The sequence below is a fragment of the Anser anser genome (genome assembly GCF_964211835.1).
Source record: "Anser anser genome assembly, chromosome: Z".
NCBI lineage: Eukaryota > Metazoa > Chordata > Aves > Anseriformes > Anatidae > Anser > Anser anser.
This window is the reverse complement of record NC_139723.1, coordinates 79617417-79640796: the sequence shown is the minus strand read 5'-3', so window position 1 is coordinate 79640796 and position 23380 is coordinate 79617417. Positions and strand designations below refer to the sequence as shown.

General features: G+C 37.9%; 1 protein-coding gene across 10 annotated transcripts in view; it reads right to left on the bottom strand.

Annotated features, from left to right (window-relative positions):
* The window catches only part of KIAA1328, a gene marked incomplete at its 5' end in the record, with an annotated part of 172860 nt that overhangs the window by 131436 nt on the left and 18044 nt on the right, over positions 1–23380 (bottom strand). For all 10 annotated transcript variants that reach the window (XM_083817665.1, XM_083817667.1, XM_083817670.1 and 7 more), the window contains one exon: positions 21215–21330. In XM_083817665.1, coding sequence (XP_083673791.1) covers positions 21215–21330 — 116 coding nt within the window. The remainder of the gene's footprint in view (positions 1–21214; positions 21331–23380) is intronic.

Here is a 23380-nt window from a genome sequence, read left to right as displayed (position 1 = left end):
CAATGTATAGTTAACTAAAAACAAAAAAAAATGTATACCTGAAAAAGGAAGCTCATCAGAAATAAAAAATAAATATATTAACATTGCAAAGAAGAACGTCCCCTGTAAACAAGTGTAAAATTCCTAGAGTGGTTTCACTAACAAGCTCTCCCCCATTTGGGGCATTCTCGTCGCTGTATTTTTGTCATAGTTTATGTCACTGCATATTTAGGCAAACAACCAAATACTCGTGCTCAAGCTCACATCTGTCATTAGCTATGTAGTTAGCATCTCTTACTTCATGTATCCTGCCCCAAACTTTCAAATATTTTTTTGAAGGGAATCGAACATCTGAACTCCTACAGCCTCTAACAAAAGTCATGGCAATCTTGGAAACACCAAGCATGATTTTTCTGCCATTCTGCAGATTCTTCTGCACCTTTATAATTAGGAGAGTGACTTGGTTCCTAAATTGGGAACCACAACTTAAGCAACAAGGAGCGTGCACCAAAGCAGTATAAATCAGGGCCATCTCCACTCCCGTACATACAACATAGCCATAAATGAATGCAGCACACTTTCAGAGAGCTTAGAAATCTTTCAAAAGCCATTGAAAAATGATACATGTCAAACCTTTATACTATTCAAGAGAAGCAGCTGAAGATATGGTTCAGACTGGTACTTAAGGGCAAACTTAAAATGACAAGTTGAAATGTTGGTTTCCTTTTTCTTTTTTTCTTCTTCCCTAACCATTTTTTCCCCAAAATTCCAACAAGTTTAGCTTTCAAGACAGAATATATATGCCCACCCTCACATACTCATCCCCACTTACTCTCTGCAGCTCTTCTCTTTCCCCCCACAAAACCCAAACTCCCTTATTTTCAACCTCAGCAATTCCAGCCTGGGAATTCATGAGTCTGACCACCAGCCCAGAGAAGGGACGTCTTCAAAGCAAGATAAAGTCATGCTTGGAGTAACAAATCCTCAGCCACGTCTGCTGGTTTCACCTTACTATCATGAATTGCTAATACAATGCAAATAGAAATACCTGCAGTGCTGCAACCTGATAATATTTGCTTCATGCATGCACACAATTAAACAGGAACAGCACAGTTACTAGAACATGAGCTGCTGTCACCAGACTGATGTTACTAATTTAGAAGACAATCCCCAATTTTTATTACAGCAGTAGTCCTTTAATATGACTTGAAACAGATCCTTATATGCCTATTAACATCTGAATTAAAGTTTCTTCCATGCCCATAATGTTTATTATAGGATCTCAGCATTGCTCAAACAAAAGCTTTGACTCTGAAGTTTTTGCCTAATTAAGAAACTATAAAGCTACTTTGCTTATGAAGGATTGACTTGCCATTTGGAAGCATTTCTGTGAGACAGGAATGGAAGCTAGAGAAATCTAAAGTAGCATGAGAACTGCATTACATTCACTTAAAGGGTAGTTTAATAATTCAAGGTTTATTTGGAAGCTTGTTTGCAACTGTAGAAAAGGTCAGACCTTATATGAATATGGTATTAAAGTTTGCACATAAAGTCTAAGGTAAAGATAAGTAACACGGCTTGTTTACCATCCAGTTGCTCATAGTGTGCAGAGAGTAAAGATTTTTAAATCAGTGTGCCGATAACAATACGGATTACTGAAAAGAATCTGCATAGAAGTCAGCACACGTATCGAGTTCAACTGGAAATCACAAAATCTGATAACACAGATTGTGTGAGGGAAGTTTTATTGTTTTAAGAGATGTTTGGCTTTGAATTACATTTGGCAACCTTATCATAAATTTCTCATTGCTCTTTCTTGTACTTCTCAGATTTAATATTTTACCACGCAGACTCCCATGCTTTTGCATTAAACATTTCCCATTCTGTTTAGTGGCAGTCAGATACACAACAAATTGGTAACTTTGGAGCAGGCCTGTGCTGTTCAGGAAAAGCCTCATTACACCAACCTGCATCTACTTTGGGAAACCAGAACTGCGTAGAGACAGACACATCCAAGGGGACACAGAGTTATGTATATCCTGCTGCTCTGGGACTGGTATCCAAGTATTTGAACAGGTACCCGTGTATATTCAAATATACATTCAAGTACATATTTTCAAGTCTACCTAGGCTCAAACCAACTCCTACTAAAACACTTTCTCAGACAAGACAGTAGGCAGTAAAAATAAAGGTTCAGAGCCTGGTATAAGCAGCAACTCAGACATCACTTACTACTTGCTAAGAGTAAGCAGAAGTTTTCTACAGATGCAGAAAACACAAAAAAAGTGTGTTTCATGAAAAGTAAATTTGGGGGTTGTTCAGAGATGCTTCCATACCACGTACTCTACCTTGAAGGGAAAGCAAACGTGGAAGTTTATAAGCCTTCAGGAAGAATTATCTTTGTTCTTCTAACCTAAGCTCCAATGATCAAATCTACAGAACTCTTAGCAGTGTAAGTTCCATTTCATTAACCCCTATTTATTTAATTTCATTCCCCCCATGCCTATTGATCCAACTAACAGAAGTGTGACTGCTTCTCTTGCAAACTCATACAGCCTACCAATAGCACCCTCTCCAGTACCTTATCTTAGGGAATACAGCACCAGAGGAGGAGACCACAGCACTACGCTGCATCTTCACCTCCCGGCAGGAGTCCTGTGACCATGACCAATACCTCTACCTCTCTTTGAGCTCTGATGCAAAGCAAGGGACACTCCGTGCCAGTTCAGGTATCTGCCAAGCTGCTGACCACATGCTCTCAGAATGTGGGGTTGCTGAGCCCAAGCTCCACCACGTCAATGAAGTACAATCACAACAGAGGTAACTTTTGCTGTGGGGAACTGTCTGGTAGGCATTAGCTGTGCATGTCTCACATTTATCATGAAAAGTTTAATAAGTCTGTGCATATTTTAACCAAGGCTCTGCAATTACTTTACCTTATGGCTTCCTTTACTTACTTGCACTTTCGCATTAACGTGATTTTGTTCTGTGGTTTAAGCATGATTTATACCCTCAATTTAACTTCGATTTATAGTTTCTAATAACATCAGTCTATTGTCCAAACACTGTAGGGGGATATTAAACAAGTTTAGATGGTCTAAGGAATTTGCCCACCACCATTAAACACAGAATAAGTGGTTCCCATAATTTTTAGAGAACAGTTTCAGATAAGCAAAGAATAACTGTAATGTGCCTACTCTGAACCAAAAAAAAAAAAAATCCGAAATCTGTTAAGACAATATTGCAAAATCTTATATTATCAAAATGCATACATGGTTATAGATTATTCCAAACAACTCTTACTCAATTTCAAAGTATATAAGAGCAGGAAGACAAGCACAACAATTTTAAGTTGTATGACTGGCTACTGACCACAACCCAGTGTGACGCTCTATTGTCTCTAGCTTGCTTACAAGCTGTACAACATCACCTTCAGGAGCATACATTAAATTGTCAGTGGTTTTGAAAAATTCAGTTAGAGACTAAGAAAGCTGCTGAGCGCATAAACGCTCACGTGTGTGCACACACAAATAAACTCTACTCCTAATAGGTACACAAAACTGTTTTGAACCTTCCTTATTAATGGGTACACTTTGTATCATAAAGAGCGCCCTAAAAATTAAGTATAGAACAGATGGCTTTTTTAAAGTCTGATTTAAGTATGTGGCAAATGCATGACACGTACTTTTCCTTGATTTTCCAGAAGCTAATTGTTAAATAAGACTTCTGATGTACTCACAAATGCATGGAATTCAATAATCAGTCAAGTATTTAGACACAAAAGAGAAGTCAGCAGAATTTTATGGATAGACAAAAATCAACTTACCAAAACTAGAATATCTGCTGTACTAAATACACAGTCAGCACTATGAAAAAAAGGTTAGAATAATACAAGTGCTTGTGCACACAGAGGAAATTGTTAACATTTCACACCTAAAAACTTTTAGAGTTGTACTATTTCACTTAAAAAAATCTAAATATCGATAAGCAAATTATTAGAAATATATTTTCCCTTTAATAACAGACATACTTTCTTTGTTTTTTTTTCAAATATGTTTTACTTTCCATACTGAATATTCAGTTGCCTTTCACCCACCTGTGTATTTTGAACTTGCCAGTCAGATCTCCCTTTTTTTGCCAGCGTTCCTTATTCCAAGCATTCTCCTCAGCATAGTCTCATCAATATTTTGTCAATACACAACCCTGCACACGCTGATTCCAAATACAGCAAGCATACGTACTCCATCATATATCGTTAGGAGACTTTTAAGACCTTATCACGTCTAAGCATATTAAAGTGACATTTTTAAGGCCAACATTCCATTTTCTCTAAGGTTGTTTTGAGTAGACATTTAGTGGAAACATCACCCCCATTCAGGATTTTAATCAAGAGAGAAAATTAAGAAAAAGTTAAGTCTGCTATCTAGGAAAAAGATCTATTGGGTCTTGTCTGTACTAGAGAAATGTATTCTTCTAAGAATCAATTTAGTCTTTGCTATGCACTTGTAAAATGTCACACGTTCACACACAAAAAGCATTGCAGACACTGTTAAAACTAGTTTCATTAGGTTTAAATGCTACTTCAGTTGGGTTGCATTAATGCCAGCTCAGTTAAAAGTTTACTGGCATTGCAGATCATACTGATCAAACCACCTACTCACTGCTTTCCCCGCAATATACTCACGGGCCTTTGAGATCTGCCTGACCTCACCATTTCTGGAAGCTCTTCCAGAGATCGGTGGGATGGATAGCCCAAACTGCAATGCTTTCACAAAGCACAAGTGAGGACACGGAGCAAACCCATGCCAGCTTGGAAGGTTTATCAGCAACGAATACTGTAGAGCTTACATTGCCGAATGAGAAGTAATTTCAATTCCTAACCTACAGAAAGGTTACAGTTATGGCAAACCTCCAAATCAGGATGAAAATCTGTACTTCAAATTCAGGTCATCTGGGCAAAGAATGAGAAGCCAGAAAGAAAGGCAGGCTGTGTCCTATCTTCTGTTGGGAAAGAGCAGGATGCCTAAAGATACTTCTCAAGTCTGTTTTTCTAACACATGCTATACTGTACAGACAGTATAAGAACCAAACTTTTGTCAAAACCACTCTTCCACCACGGGGAACAAATCAAAACAAGATTTCTGAAACTTAAGAAAATCCTTTCTATGTAAAAGAAAACATTTTAATTTTGCATCAGGTGCTCAGTTGCTTGCTGGCTTAAATTCTATATTATCACATTTATATCACGTTTTACTCATTCTAAAAAGGTCATAATGATAAGGAAGTAGGTGAAAGCCCACTTCATTTTTAACATAAAGGATTACTGACATCCAGTATTGAAATACCATGTATGTTACAATGAAAGGCTGAAGCACTTTAAAAAAAAGACCACTTCCATTACAGAGTATGATCCTGCTATCCTCATGGTGATGACATACATCTCATACCATGTCATGACAGACTATGAAAAAACATTTCATAAGCCTTATAATTTGCTTGAAATACAATTTGTTGGAACAAAATTGAATTTCAAACTACTAACATTTCCTGAAAAATGTAAATTTCAGTTTTGTTCAGTTCTAAACAACAAAAATAGTTGTTTACCCTTTATTTTATTTTCACTGCCTGCTCAAGAAGTAATTATACATAATCAAAAAGGATTAACAACTTTTAATTCCTGATCCACAAAATTACCTGAAGTCAAAGAATACAATCTAAGAGATATTAGCTGTGTCCTCTTCCACTCACGATTCATTGTAATACAACGTTAGGAACAATTAACGACCATTTCTTAACACTGCATCGACACTGACACTCTAACCACTACAAATGCTATTGGAATTTTTTGCATATGCCAGTTCTATTTAACCAAAACATTGTTGGTTCAAGGCCACAAAACCTGTGGGAAACTCCTTATGTAAGTGAAGCTCAAATCAAAATTTATTTTCTAGCGTTGCTGTTTTCCAAGAACCCTAATGCATCCTTTTCACAGAGTGAGGCATACAGCACTCAACATTCTGCATAATAAAACCACAGGAAAATTGACACTGTGGCAATGGAGACTACATCTCTATTAAACTTACAGAACAAGGAGCCAATGGAGTTTTAAATAAAAGATAAAGCACCGCATGGTTATACTAGGAGCCTCGTATCTGTCAGCAAGTCTGGTCCCAGCTGACTAGGGTTCTGACAGATGATTTGGTATGCAAGTTCATTTCAATCTGTCCACACTCGGTACCTTTCCTACTGGAGTTCTGTCAGGCCACCGAAAACAACTAGACAAACATCCTACAGTGTGACACCATCCCCTCTACGTATCTATTTTATTAATGTCACCCAGTGCAGCTTAACGTATGAAACTGTTAAGAGTGAATTACTCTCCTGTTATAAAAGACTTATCTTGGCACTAGGATTGATATTACAATTGACTCCCGAATTGGCTTTTTAAACATGAAACTCAGATGTTCGTGCTTTTTAAAAAAATGTTTTGATGATGATTCTGCTTCAGAAAATAGCAAGCGTGGAAGAATTACTGCCTGTTACCCACAAATCCAGACAAACTCTAGAAGCCTCACTCTGCTTGAGATAAAATTGAGATCCAAGAGCCCAAATGACAGAGAGAAATAACAAATGTCAACAAAAGCTGGGGGAGATGTATGCTAATACACTAGTACTAACTCAATTCATACTCAATACGTATAGTTTCTCGATTCTTTGCATATTCAACTCTACAGTGACTGACAAAAAGGGGTAGATGAGACAAGATTAAATATTGTGCATCAATTTATAAGTTAGTCTCCTTACTGGAGGAGAGCGGTTCTATATGCTGCTCTATATTTTGTGTTGTGGCCAGTTACTGCACTACATCAAGACATCCCCATGTAACGGGCACAAAAGGCTTTCTCTGAACACAGACTGCAAGGCCCTACATGGCACCAGATCCAAAGTAAATGGTGCCTAGGGCAAAGGGGAGGAGTGAGCAGAACAGACACCAGTGCATCACTCCAGCGAGTTCAGCACCTCTTAGACTATGGAGGCAATAAACGGGTTGTGGTTTATCTTTACTATGTTAACAGGGATATCAGAAAGTCCCAAAGATATAGGTCCAAAGACCAGACGTTGACAGAGTGTGAGGAGTAGAAACTCCACAAGGCCTCCTCTGTCTCTCTGCATGTAATATAACAGCACGGCTGCACTGCAAAGGGGAGCGATACTGCTCAACCTCATTCATGCAGCTCCCCAAAGACACTCTAGGTCTTCTGCTGAACTCGTCCTATAGACTTACCTAAAAGAAGCAATAAAAATAGCTATTTTTTGGCTTCAAAAAGAATCTCTTGAAACTTTCTGCCCCCCCCACAATTCTCCTGACTAAAAACCCTAAAAACACTGGCACAAGAACAAGCATGTTTAAGCTAGCTGTGATTGTGACTAGGTTGGAAATTAAAAGGTGTTAAAATTAAAATAAAATTAGAGGGTCTTTTAAAACACTGATCCTTCAAAAATGACATGCTGCGGAAAAGTAACAAGTGAACCAAAGCAGATTTTCACAGCTTTATGAACATAAATATGTTATGAGGGTTGGCTGGGAGCGCCAGAAGGTTCCTGATAGTCCTCTGTCCCCTGCAGATGAGCCAGGAGAATCTCTGGCACATTCACTGTCCATTCAGAACAATGTAATTGCATTGCTGTTAAATACTTTGGACTGTCCTGCGGCTGCTTCCAGAGAAAGTAATGTAATAACGCAACTTGAACTTTGCCAACATGAGACAAGTTCAATACAAACAGCTCATTAAAATCAGTTACGATTCATGGGCTGTGCACAGATTGCCAGATATCACACTAGAGCAGTGTACCAAGACGGCTTGCTGGGGAAACCAAAAGGCTTTCCAGGGTTACCAGATCTAGTTCCTCACCAGAGGTAACACCATGCAATCCCTTCCACAATCAAATTCTATCCTGGAAGTAAGTTTGTTTTTCTTACTCCCATATTTCTAATTTTTAATTTCCTTCTATTTATAGGACAAATTTATTCAACAGATTTATTGGCAGATTAAAGCAAAGAGCATTGGCAAGTTAAATATACTTATTTGCATTGAAACAGAGCAGTAAGACCTCACAGGACTTGTCTAGTTACCTGGAGTGACAGCTGGATGTTGAGTCTTATTCTGCACTGTTAAGACATGAGTAACATCTTTAAAAGCATCTAAGGATCTTTCATCAACATTGGCTAACAATATTTATAGCAACAAAAAAGTTCCCCCTGAAGACAGTTAAATACAAAGAAATCCACAAAAACATCTGAGCAGTGTAACTGGAAAAGTTTAGGTATCATGAAACCTGTTAAGTGCTTTGTAAACATTTTTTCTTAAATACTAAAGTACTGCTTTCAGAAGTAACTACGTAAAAGCAATACCCTCTTATTTCAGTAACCTGTTCACTTAAACCTGCCAACTACTGTGGCCACAGAACTGTTTTCTTTTTACCATTTCTTTTATTTTTGCAGATACGGAACATGAGCCATATCCCACTCTTGATGCTTCATTAACAATTGCAAGGTGTCACAGCTTAAAGTGAACGAATCTGATGCAAACATTTACATGAGGACAACTATATTCCCAAATTGCACTCAGAAACTTCATTTAGAGGACTTCTGACAACAGCAAAGTGCCACTTCATTGTCAAATTCCAAGCTTAGTCTACAAAACTACTAAGTTGGGAAAAAAGTAAAATCATTTTCTAACAAGGACTCAAAATATGCAGAATTCAAATGACAAACCTTCACAATGACATTTTCAGATTTCCAAACGGTAGCACTAAGCACTTCAGATGGTAAGTATGAGGTTTCATTTATCAAAACATATGCCAATCTACCAGAAATAAAACAGTATAGGGATAATAGGAAGCCTGGCGGACTGCAAACCACTGAAAGAAAAGATGAACTACTAGATCAATCATATTTGAACCCTGATCGAAGTAGATGAGTATGGAAGCAATAGTCTTGGCCTGGCAATTAAATTTAAACATAATCATCACCTGGCAGGCTTCAAAGCCTAGTGTGGGATGCCGTCACAGCATGCCGACTGTTCCCCCGCTGCACCTGCTTTGGCACCAGGCGAGATGCAGTCACAGAACACCACTCTCTGATTTCCTGGTTCCTCCAGCCAAGAGGGTTTGAGAAAGTTTTGATAGCCACAATTGTTTTATTCCATTTTAGTCTTGATACTTGGGATATACATCCTTCAGCTGGCTCGTTTTTAAATCAGTTCAGTACTTAAACTGTCACACTTGATGCATAATCTGACACCACAGAGTCATAGTTTGAATATTTCAGTTCTATTACTTTTAATTCTGTACCAGTTAATCATATTTTATTTAAAGGTAAAATGTTAATCTTCTGATGTTAAAAATCATCATACTTTACCTTTTTATGGCTGCATATTAAAATAAGGATACTTGCCAATTACCTAGAGCCTTTTTTTCAGGATTCAAATGAGAAGTTGACAAGAGGTCAGTTCAGAATCTGTGCAGTATAACAGCCTGCTCTGCATGACAGAGGCACTCTCTTATAATAATTTCATCTTGTGGAGTACTGGGAAATTATCTCTCACCAATTGCTACCCTGCTTTGATGGATACTATTTTGATCCTGAGTTAAAGGTTTACCAAAAAGCACCTTGCTCCAAATTGTTTAATACAAACTGCTTGTGTGCACTCTTGTAAGCTCAAAACCATAATAGAAATATACACATAAACGTTGTTTTGATATTGCTACTTCTCCTGACTTGAAATATGGCTGTACTGTTGAGATTCACACACACACACCCCAGAATGAGGTCTTAGACTGCAAGCATTTCCCAGTAGGCATTTTTGTCTCTACCCTTGTCTGCAAAGCAACTAGCAAATTGTTAATCATCTATAATTAAAGACACCATAAGCCCAGAACCCATCAGAGTGTATCTCCAGTTTTCTCACGTGGTCCTTTATGCATAAAATATGCCTTTTCATTTCAAACCAAGTACCCTGCTGCATGTGGGTGCCTCCTTCAAGCCTTCTTCTATGACATCCCATGAAGAGAAGAAATTAAAAAAAAGAATAAAAAATATGTAACACACAAGGAAAGCGACAAATCTGAGAGATACCTTTCTCTCAGTCTTTTACTTGACCCTAACTTTTTAGTCTAAAAGATTTTCAGAGACTTGCCACATTTGTATTGTTCAAGGCTGAAGGCATCTGTGAAATGCCACAAATAAGCAACACGCGTACATTTAACCTTTCATGTCACAGAAAAACCAGCAAGCAGCACCCCAAATATTTAAGTATGTAAATAGGACAGAAGAAAGCAGAAAGAAAGGAGCATCACCCAACATCACGTAGGGTAAGTCAGTAAAAGCATAGCACTGAGCTTGATACATGCAGGCACATACTTGTTTACTGAGGTCACGATAGGTTCTTATGCAACGTTGTTCACATCTCAATATTTACTTCTTCCTGTGACCACAACTGTATACTGTAGGCTGCACTCATGCTCAGCAGCACTGCTGCTCCACAAGCAAGTCATTCCAAGATAAAGTTCATACAGAACAAGATGTGAAGTATTCATTTCATTTTTTAAATGGAAGAAAAGCAGTTCAGTTTTGTTGTTCATAGCGTTTTGGTTTTTTACTCAGTCATTTCCTCATGCAGAACTGCAATTACCCGCACTCTCTTAGGTTTCTGACGTTCTGCTTCCACTGCTAACTTCACGTCATGTATCAAAGCTCTTATGATCTGCGTACATATAATGAGTCAAAGCAACACTCATCGTACAACCACCATCGTCCCTATTTAATTAGGCAGTGGGCTCACATACCTCCACCTATCTGCAGAATTGCAAAAACAAACAAAAAGCTATTTTAAATGTAAAACTAAACCTGACGGCGTTCAATCCCACGTGCGTTTCTGCCGACAAGCACTGAGTCACTAGACTCGGTGAAACATCCTTCCTTAGATCAGCTGCTGCGCTGAAACTTCTCCCTTCCTGAGCCTTCCGTGCAGCGATGTCTGCTGCCAGGAGACCCGTCCATGGACCACTGCCTAGTTCAGCAGCCTGCTGCGTAAGGCTCCATGCTTTACACATCAGGTAATCCCAAGGTTACAGTATTTTAGTTTCACAGAGTCGCTACCTTGAATTTTAGAAGACTCTTCCTCCTTCATGGAGAAGACAGCTCCCCACCCTGCACAAACAAGGTATCTGTTACGACATTCAGAAGTGACTAGCAGGGGTGAAAGCAAAGTTTCATTTTGTACCGATTATTTAGAATGAAACAAACTATATCTAAAAGTGCAGATATGCTTTTTTATTTCTTTTGCAGTTCAGGGGAGGGGGGAGGGAAAAGCATCTCTGATTTGTATATTAAAGCACAAGCATCTGTCCTACTGATGATATTCTAGGGAAGCACATTAGCATAAAATTTAACGATGTCAAATAAGTGGATGTGAAATAGGGACTGCGTAAAGACACTATTTCCAAGCCTGACAGAAACATCACTGTTTAGAAATGCAAATGAAACCATTATGTTCAATAATTATATGAAAATATGAACAGTTCAGCATGTTTTCCAGCCCTGATGGCGGTTAATGGGATGTACGCTTATGTAAATAACTACTATTAAAGCTAATGCTGAAAAAAACTAATAAATTCATACTAAAGCAACTGATTTAGTACGCTTTTAAACCCCAGCAGTGCTCACTTATTAGAAAGGAGTGCATTCTTATGTTTAGAACTCATTACTGTTACAAGTCACTGCAACTCCATCAATTACCATGCATTAATGAAAATGGGACACATACAAAAAAAATTATTGCCTCTCAGCAGTTTTCTTTAAAGACAAAATATAGGGGTATTACCATCATGGGGCCTTAAGGGGAACTTATCAGCAACATAATCTTTATTACTACAACTGTACTCCCTGTGCTATAACCCTGGGGTATTTTTTGTCCCAAGAAAGGGCTAACCTTTATGTAAAACTGTTGACATACATGCAGTGAAAGTGGCCATACTGTCATCGCTTTCTATTTGCACAGTTAAAAAATACTTTTAAATAAACATACACACACTAGTATGTGAACATGCAAAGGTAGGTATGAAATTAACAAGTACGATTCCTGAAACTAGAACATGTAGGCGAAATACAAATAGAATTATGAATAAAGGGTACAGACAGAAGTGTTGTATGAAGCTCTTGTATCTTGATAAATTCTACTGAGTTTTTCACTTACACTTTTAATGACCTCCTAGAGAGCCAGGGAATTAACATTTCAAGGACACTATTCATTCCTCTTTGGATGTTTGCTACAATTCCTTGGCATTATTTGAAAAATTCTTAGCCTTGGTTAAACATTACATTTGATGCTGGAAACAAAACCAACACGATGCTGCTAAAGGAAAGAATCCCTCCAGAAATTAAAAGCTGAGATTTATTGAATATCTGTAATTCTGCAACTGGCCCACTTTCCTTATCCAAGCAGTCCCTGAAACTGAGATATTAATGTAACATCTACTAGATACTAAGAAGTTTAGCAAGGCTGAAAATACTCTATATTAGTTTGCAATGACTGGCAGCTTAAAGTTAAGGATGCTTTGAAAAACTTCACAAGAGACAATGCACAGAGAACTGATGCCAAGCTGAAGGGGCCAAATGGATGAGATTCACCTAGGACATCTATCTGTCCATGCGCAGAGGCTAGACAACATCAGTCCAAGATGGCATTTTGTTACCAAAATTCACAGCACAGACTCACAACTCTCCAACTACAAAAGCATGTGTAAATAACACAGAGAAGGAAATCATGTAAAGTTTTCATCATACATGAACAGTGACAAAGTTCATACAGGCCAATGACCAGTACAGCAGTCAGCATTAAATTAATGCTGCGTTTAAGTGCTATGTACTCTCCACAGCATAAGGCAAAAAGAAGAGCTAGCCCCATCGGAAAAATTTACAATTAAAAACAGGTAGCAAAACTAGACTTTCAGAGGGCCAGCAGTTGATAGCATACAGCAACAAACCTACACACGACGACAGTCACTATGACAAATAAGAAGAAAACCCACAAAACTATCTGATTGCTTTCACTAAATCTCTGTTGAAAGAGAGGTATGAAGTGTTTTGCTATCTAGACCATTAAAACTATTTCATGAGCGAAGGCCACTCTGAGGTTAAAAACAGTAAGACAAATTTGCTACTGATTAATAATAAAGCCATTCGTTTTATTCTTCAAATCTAAAGTAATTACAAGCCAGAGTATGGCAAATGGATTTAGCAGAAGCCATTACGTCAGAAGAATCCTTTAAAGAAGAACACTAATTTAAAAGACTAAACTGAATAATGAACTCTCCTGAACAACAATTATTATGAGATTGATTTATTGAAAGTGTATTTAATCATGCAAGAAATGTTTAAACTTTCCAAAATAGTTCAGGGAGACAGAGAAACCAATAGCAGAGTCAGCCCAACGTCCTCATTATAGTTGAGAAGCTGAAGCAGATGGAGAATTCATTTAGTTTAGAAGGATAAAGTACATCAATTTCTCTGAATCCACATTTCTAGTCAATTTGTTACAGTACCAGCTTCAACAATTAATGATCTCATTTTCCCATTTGTGCCTCCTTTTAAGAGATCTCAGTCTTTGTTTCCGAATGAGGCCAAATATCATAAGGGAAAATTTAACTCAAAAAAGCATTGCTTTGAAAGCTCACATACCTAAAGCCCAATGTTTCAGCAGTAGCCACAAGAGTAGGGTCAAAATTTAGTCAGGTAAGTAACCTAATTAGTTTGAGTGCCTGAAAAAAAAAATAAATCTGCTTTTCACTTAAGACACTGATTTCTGCAGAGAAATAACTTTTACCTGACCTATTTCAGGCTTTTTATGGTAACTGCTGTTAATATATGAGATTGCCGTGGCTGAAGCTACATTTCTAATGACAGATCCCTCCTGTTAAGTTCAGCCAGGTGCAACTCATCATCATACCCAGTTTTTGAGATCCAAACCAGATAGTATAACTAATATCGAGCCTGTGATCAAGATACCATTCATCCTTCCGAGTTGGAAGACTGGTTATCTGTCAAGTATATACCTCCTAGCCACTATCAACAACCTCACAGAGCACGACCCCAGATCTTCAGCCAGCAAGACTGCAGCTCAGAGACATCAAGAGTCTAGTGTCAGGAACAGATCCCTGTGCTATCAAAGTGTCAGGAAACAGATGAGATGTGAGAATGCTACTAGCCCTCTACACTCACCCCAGTGGGTCTCCAAAATTCAATGCCAGAGCTGCTGGATGGGAACATCTCCTCTTAAATCAGCCACACACAGAATAACATTGTACTAAGCTTTCCAGTACAAATCACAAAGCCAGCAACCCTGCTTCTCTTATCCCACATCTATACTTCTGTACTGACAGCGTCATTTCACAGCCAGTCTTGCACCACTGAGCGTAAAGTTTTAGGGCAACAAGCCAATACAGCTCATATTCTAAAAAGGCTGACATTGATTGTTTAGATGCTGCCTGTTGATTCTGGATCATTTCATAACATGGGCAACGCGGTTGGTTAGCTTGCACTCAAAGGCACTAGCTAGGATTAAACATAGAAAGCTGAGCTTTAAATGAATCTCCAGCCATTGATCCATTTGAACACTCAACATTACAATATGTTTCACCTTGTTTTAGTTTAAAAGTTCATGAAAAATTCAAAATACCTTATTTACCCAATAGTCCTTGACTGATTCTTTTACATTTAAGAAGTTCTAAAATACATACATTATTTAGCCAATACTGCTGTTACAGAATAGCATATAAATATTCAGGGACTTTTTAATAAGTTCAGCTTTTATTCAATGGACCATAATGGTTGCTTAGGAACATTTACCAGCCAGGGACCTATAATAACAGTAAGGGAAACACCTTCAAAGAGTAAAGCAGTTGGATAAAATGGAAGAAGAGCAAGACACTAATCTTTCATTCTCCTCACATGCCTTCAAACAAATTATGATACACAAAATGATATATAGGATGCATCCACATATGAAAAACAGGAAGGGAGAAATTCTAAACTATAAGCTGAGAGAGCCGACTTAAGCAACAGAAGAAAAAGGGCGATAGTAATTCCAATCGCTCAGTTTGTACCTTGTCATTATTAATGCTAGAGAAACCATAAGAAAATCAAAAATTGGACTTGGACTTAACCAACTTTAAACACTAAAACTGTTACTGGGTTTTAAATAAACAGTCTGACTTTTGAAAACACTAGGCACAGGTTTTCTCTAAGTGGCAAGGTCTCTTCGCACCAATTTTCTTCTTGCATTTTTAACACCTTTTGCAGGGGAGGGACGAACAAGGCAGGGATCCAACTTTCATATACACACAGAATCATAGAGTATCTTGAGTTGGAAGGAACCCACAAGGAACATCGAGTCCCACTCCTGAACCACATGCTTAACCATATTGTTAATCTCCATATCCTATTTCTGTATGGCACTAGGTGTTGTCATTGGGAGTTCAAACCAACTGTCCTTTTGCAAACGGCAGCACTGCGGAGGCACACACACATCTGATAAGCAGGACACCAGGACAATACATGCAACAAAGTACATTGCCAAAGGCTTTTATGCAAGACCTGTTGTTTTGCTTCTCCACCTGTGATGACAATATTGGTGGCTAAGATTTTAAAAGGAAATGAAACTGAATAAACATATTTATCTTCCCATTCTCAAAAAAGCAAATTCAACATTATAGAGAAAGTAAAGCATGATAAAGAACAGTCAGGTAAGTTCTATAGCCTCATACCTACTTTTCTATCAGTTTGCTCTTTGGCATTAGTCAAGTCAAATTTTCTTCTGAAAAATAATGGTAATTCTCTATTAATCCAGGAAGATAGGAAGAGGAGGAAATATGGAAGTAGCACTAATTTACAAATATATGCAAGAGCAACATAATTAGCAGTACTATGGCAAAACTAAAACTGTTTTATTAAAGACTCCACATAATGTTTGTAAGAAGCCCATTATTCTTCCAGCAAATTAATATTCTATCTCACCAACAATATCAGAAAATGAATTGTTTTAGTTAAATTAATATTCTTGTTAACTGCATGCAAAATCAAGTAATTAAGTAGTGCTAAGTAGTTATAGTATTAAGGACATATGTAAAGAGCCTGTGATCATGTTTAGACTAGCCAATTAAATCATATAGGATTTGTTGTATGAACTTGGCTGAGTCTTCAAATCAACAGATCATATTCAGCAAGAAAATAATTCCACCAAAAAGCTTAAGAAATGCAGGTACATTCTAAATATAAAACAAAACAAACATTTAGTAAGGCTGATGAGTTTAAATTTACATAAAGAAAAAAATAGTTTGTAACAAACAGAATCTCTTCACCACTTTTTCCCCCTGTTCTTTGTCTCCAAAACGATCATTCTGGCAAGGAAACACATGTTCCTTCTCATAGCTTAGAATTCTATACTGATGTTTTATTATTTATTTTTAAGAAGTTTCCTCTTACCAAAGAAAGAAATATTTGCAGAAATGTTAAGGCTGTTTTTGCTTCTGCATTTATGCAAGAGCATCAAATTTAGATTAGAAAATCCTTAATGGTGATAACAAGAAAAGCTAAAGACCATAATATAATTTCTCTGGGCTTTGAAATAACAGTAGTATTTGTTTCTTAATAATCTCATTATTATTGTTTTTTTCCTAAGACATCTATCATGACAGTACTGGGGCATCTTACAAAAGATAATTCCCCATTTCTTAAATTAAATCATATTTGGGACCTAAGTTAATAATGGGTGCTTGAAAAAATGCCAGAAAAAAAAGGAAAGTCAAAAGCTTTTCTCTTAACAGCTCCTAGCATAAGTAGAAGGAATAACACAAATAGCCTATGAGCATGACACGAACTGCTTCTCCCTTATTTTGAAAATGCAAATGAAACAACAGAAATTTCAAAGGACATTTAAGTTGCAAGTCAAACACTCCAAAGAAAATGCTGGAATTTAGATTGTTGGTATGTATCCAACGTGATCTGAGGATACAGCATCAAAAAGACAAATATTAAATGGGGATGCTAGAGATAGACTGCACATGGTGGTCCGTCTCACATAACCTTTCTGCAGCATTCTGTTTCAAAGTTTGGATGGTGCTACAATGCACTGAACCAACACATCCCGTTTTACACCAACTGTCTCCCAACCATCTGACTGATCCCCATCCTGGGTCCTTCTGAACTCTAATTCTTCAACCCAAACACTTGTAAACTCATCAGTCACAGGCTTCAGTTCTTTCACATAACTCATGCCCAGACTAACTTCCAGATCTTTCCTTCCAGCCAGGTTCTAGTGCTATTTTCTCAAGTGCAGCCTTTATTTCCGTTCTAACATACTGCTTAATCTTTCCTATCAGAAGATTCATTTTTCCACCACTTGCATCACTTAGAGACACAAGATCCTTATCTCTGCCTAACCCAGCTTCCTTTTTTTTTTTTTTTTCCTTTCGCTACCATTCATTGAAAACACAGTCCTTTTCTCTATTTTGACCCCAAACTCTTTCACCTCTCTACTCTCTCTCTTCCACAAGTCATTCTCATTTGACTCACGCCTCTCCTTCTACGTGTCCAGGTCCCCATGACACAGATAGGATGCAGTCAGTTCCATACCCAGAAGAACCCACAACAGCCTGAGCCAGAGCTGCAATAGCCCACATGGATGGAAATGTTTATATTGTGCAGGTGACCTGGAACTTGTGCTTTGAAAGAAACAGAGAACACGTTATTGGATTTTGGCAGAGTTTATAAATTTGGCCCAACATGGGTAGATTTTAATAAGAACAGCAGAATACACAGTCACAGCACGCGTACCTTACACCACTCAGCATTTCCTCTCCAAAGAACAGCGCACCAGAACCTTTTAGGAATAAGCCTAAGAGAGTTTCACATATGCAAAATAAAGGTTTGATCCTCTTTCATTTCTGGAACTCATTAGGACACATTAGAATCATAGAACATCCCGAGTTGGAAGGGACCCATAAGGATCATCAAGTCCAACTCCTGGCACCGCACAGGTCTACCCAAAAGTTTAGACCATGTGACAAAGTGCACACTCCAATCACTTCTTAAATTCAGACAGGCTTGGTGCAGTGACTACTTCCCTGGGGAGCCTGTTCCAGTGTGCGACCACCCTCTCAGTGAAGAACCTCTTCCTGATGTCCAGCCTAAACCTCCCCTGCCTCAGCTTCACACCGTTCCCACGGGTCCTGTCACTGGTGATAACAGAGAATAGGTCACCTATTAGGTCAAGGAATAGGTCAAGGGTTGTTTTGTTTTTTTTTGAAAAAAGTCACACTCTTTTAGACACGGACACACCATGTGAAAAACTAAGCCAAAATAGCACCTTTTGACCAAATCATAAGATAATGTGTCAGGTCTGATGATACTGTTTTAGGGAAAAGGCATAGACTAGATGACTACTTAAAATCCCTCATTTTCTTTCATTCTATGATAGCAGGGATTTGGCAACCCTAACAACAGGCTGGCCTGCTTATGACTCACAGCATGCTCATCAGTGTTGTCCTCCATTAATGGTATGCCCTAGTAAGATCTGTTCAAATTTCAAAGTTTCAACCACAAGAGAAGAATGGAACTGACTTGAAGTTTGCATGAAATTTTAGTTGCTGATCCTCACCCACAGAGTACTGACCAAAGCAAATGCAGATTTAGGCTTCAGAGAGATACAATTCTACAGTTCTATGAAATTACTCAAGGTTCTGCAGTGAAATTAGCGCACACCACCTCTTCTCCTACCCCCCATGCTTTTGTCATAAGTCATCAACAATGAATTCAAATAGATGAGTCCACAGAGCTTCTAAAAAAAATAATCAACCACAACAAAACGAGAAATTTCTGCTTTTAAAGTTAGGGGTTCAAGCACACAAAGCATATCCTTGCTGCAAGAGTCTTAATAAGGAAAAGACGACAACTCCCTGAAAAAGCACACACTCCCATGTTATTCAAATTAAACCTCTACCAAGTTGAAGTTACACTTCACTGGATAGCTGTAGCTGTTATATCAGAAGCACCGATTTATTATTGTAGGGTAATTTTAAACACTGGGGTAGATAAACTCATTTTATAGAGAATAAATCAGCTTTGGAGGGGAAAAAAAAAAGTACACAAAATTGATTTTACTATACTTGAAGGTTTTTCTTTACGCTACTATATTTCTGATACCTTATTTGCAAGTGAACTCTGTATATTTCAGAAGAATTTCAAGTTTATGTACTTTAAAATAGCCAGAATCCATATCCTACTTTGTCAAGTCATTTCTACCATTCCTTGGCTCTGCAACAAGCTTTGAGAGATCAGAAATTAACTGATTAGGGGTACATGAAGGATCTTGAATCATTCATGTATGATAGGCAACTATTCCTATAGTTAAAATTATATTGGTTTAAATTATCTTGTTTTATATTTCTAGGTTTTGTAGAGTTTTATGAAGTGTAAAATTGCATGTATTAACCTTCTGCTATGTCTTTCTGACTTCTTCTGAAAAAGTATTCTTGCTTGTGCAGTCTATTTCTAGTAAACAAACAAAAGCAACAAAACAAAAAAGCAAGCATGGCTACTTCCCAGTAACCAAATAAACCTCAGATGAATTGGTGAAAGCTTTATGTAGGTAAATCAATACATACATACATATGATATATGTATCATATATATCAGGAACCTAACACCCCACCCGCATTCATGGGCTGAATGAATACGTAAGGTGTAACGTACTACAAAATACTAACTTCAGTGTAATCAATGTGAAAGAGTTGCAATCACATCTAATAGCTCTTAAATACATGAGATCTATTATTTTCCAGGAAACGTTCCATACCCATTTAAGCTTGTTGATGTGTATATTCTTTAGTACAGACAACAGACCAAGTTCTTTCTACCAGTATTACTGCCACTAGGCTGCAAGGGGATCTGCTGAATTATCAAGGGCAATCCCCTGCTGTCAGAAACAACAGATCAAGGAATTCCTTTCATAAGCCAACCAAGATCTATGAGAATGAAGCTCCCCTCTCCAAACATTCCAGTGCTTAACTGCGAAATGTGATTCCTCAAGTTTCCCAGAGCCCTCCTCTAACTTCACGTTTAAGTTTGTGGACTGTTTATCTCCATTCATTTCCACTCCAAGACTGGCCTACAGTTTGAAGAGTCCTTTTTTTGGTCTCAGCATTCTCTCTTCCCCTATTCACTTCACCACCGTCTCAACCCACTTATGTATGGTTGGTCACTATTCACAAGTGTAACAAACACACTACAGCCCCTTCTCAGAAAATAGGTTCTCCCTTCTCTACAACTTCTCTAACTTCATTTTTAATGTGAGCAAGGGATGACTCAGGACTGAAAGCAGCACTACGCACTAGGTTTCAACAACACTTTTTACAATAGCATTAGTATCCTCCCTACTTGAAATACAGCTACTGATGAATCATAAACTATTGGCTTTCACTGTAGTTGCAGCATTATCACTTCTCTCTCCCACTGTAGTCAACCGTTAGCCTTCTGAGGAATTTAACAACAAAGCATCAAAATCAACAATTTGGGGAGAAATGAACAAAAGCATTTTGTAAAGACATGTCACACCACACTGAAGGAAAGCTGTACTTCCTGCAAGATCATTTTGCATGAGATATTCCAGGACTGGGACTAAGCATATGCAGTTTAACAAAAATGGGAGTCACAGTCTGCAAGAAAAAAAATCAGCTAACCTTATATTAATAAAAAAGGCTAAGCCAGCTAAACCCCATAGTACATATTTATACGGTTTAAATGCTTTCAGTGTTAGTTGCCTTTCTCTGGACTCGCACTGGAATACCATGCAAGATAAATTTCAGACCTCAATTACAACAGCCTAACAGGATTAAGAGAAAAAAAAAATCTATAACCATATTTTAATGCACAAATTCCTTATTGCCATTTCTAGTTGACAAATATCTATTTCATAGCAAAACAACATCATAGGAACAGCTGGATGGCAGTTTTAAGCTCAAATGAACCAGCATCACATGCTGACAAGTCATCTCTCTGATTGCTTTTGAATGGCAGCACATGCAGATTTATTCTCTGCCATAAATTAGAACAATTATTTCTCTGTAGTTCACTTTTTATTTCAGACAGTGAGCCCTTGCACACATTTTTAAAGGATATCTTCCCTTTCCTTGATGATAAGTTCATTCTGTTCCTCTAGCTGTCTGATCTTCTTCTCAAATGACTCCTGTTCAGCTTTCAGCCGTTCTTCTGTTACCTCCTTTTCTTCACTTACCCTGAAAAGAATTTGAGAGAAATAAAATAAATGCCCATAACCACAGTGCCCGACTTCCAATTCCTTTGCTTTCCAGGTAAGTGAATAACACCCTCTCCACCCGGAAAAAGCTCAGTTTCTCATAATGTTTATTTTATCATAGTACAATGGAAGTTGCATATGACAATGCAATAAATTATTTTTTCAAAGACACCGGTCTCACAATAGTGCATGCACATTAACGTACAGCACAGAACTACAAAGTAAGGATCTGAGCCCACAGTGTGGTCTGTGCAGTCTGATTTTCTGCAGCCGTAATGAAGACACACTGGGATCCATACAAGCCTGGGGCATGTAGACAGAAAACTCAAGTGGGAAAGCTTTAGCTGCTGAGACAGAAAGGAAATTGAAAAACTTTCCCCTTTCTTAAACTATATGCTAATTCTTCTTTTACATTTACTGGTCAAATATAAGTCCAGGAAAAGAATCTTTTTCTTGTTAGTTTTCTCCAAACAAAACACTTTGGCCTCTTCTGGGGATCTTAAAATATCAAGCCGCAGGAGTAAGTTTTCCTTTCTGTCTGTGCCATGGCACCCTGTATTTTGCTGCTCAGTGTAAATACTCGGATCAAGATTAAAAGATAACAATGTGAGAAAGGTTTACAGTGATCATTTATTCTGCATCTCATGAGGAGACTGTAAAAATAGTTATTCTTCTATCATGTAGGCAAGATGGACATTATGCACAGATGATCCTGTAACTATATTAAAAACATGGGTCAGAAGTCATGGTTCTATAAAAGCTCTACAAAAATATTAAGTAATAAGCTTAGACTAATAAATAATATTGCTCTGCACTTGAACAATTTCTGTTGCTGAAGGCTCTTAAAATACAGCCTTTTATGATGGTGAAAGAGCTGCTACAATGCAGATGACAGGAGACCAAAGCAGTACCACTTTCAGAAAACTTCAAATTTTAACTTCTTTTAAGTGAAACAATCGTATAGGAAGAAAAAAGGGAAAAGATACATATATGCACATATATGTGTAAATGTGCAATGGACTGTACCTTCCACTTGTCCCATCAGTTCCTTAACAATGAGAACCCCATTTAGGTACAGAGCCACCATTTAACATCATCACCTTTCCCTTAATAGGACACGGAGGTGTTCTGATATTCCAGCAGAAAAGCCATAAATACAATTAGGTCACCCCTACGGGGTGAGCTACAGACAGGCAGCGTCCCCAGCTCTAAAACTGACCTACAGCCCTTCCCACAACAGCTCAAACAGACAACACCAAGCTGTAAAATAATTAATAATACTGAAACTTTTCTCTACAAACATCAAGGCTGAAAAATAACATATAGCATATGAACTGATTCCATAAATTAGGACAGTTTGAAAGCTTGGAACAAGATATTAATTGTTTAGTTTCTAAACTACACAAAAAGACATGGATTTAGCACTAAAACGTTCCATTATTCATAAGCCCATGGCCTTATTTTACAACCTTATGCTCTAGCAATGTTCATCAAGCCATTCCTAGGCTCCCTTCCCTCCCCTCAAACAGCTGTATGAACTGTGGATCCATCCCCAAAGCCCATGTGCTCCTGTAGATGAGCAGGCAACAAGCTTCTGAAAGCTATCAGCCACACATCCTTGCTCCTCGATGCAGTTACAGGTATGGTACCTATGCTACAGGCTGCAGACCCATGCTTTTCCATCTAACCCCAACCAGTTTGTTTTCTCTGAATTTAGAGCACTCAGGTAACGTGACCGGAGCATATATGACCTACCTGGCACTATAATCATCAAAAGGTGCAAGAATACCTAAAACGCCTTAAAGAGTAGTGGAGAACAGAGAATAAAAGCCTTCAATTAGAAAAATTGAATGAAGGTAGCAGGTAGATGAAGGACAGGAATGAAGCAAGAATTGGGGAAAAAGAGATCAGAAGAGGGAGCAAATACTGTCTCCAGGGTACTATATAAAGAATGATGCTTTCTTACTAACTTGAGTAGTGATGCTGCATTAGAAGAAGGTTCAGGTAACTGAAATACTGGGCCATGCTTG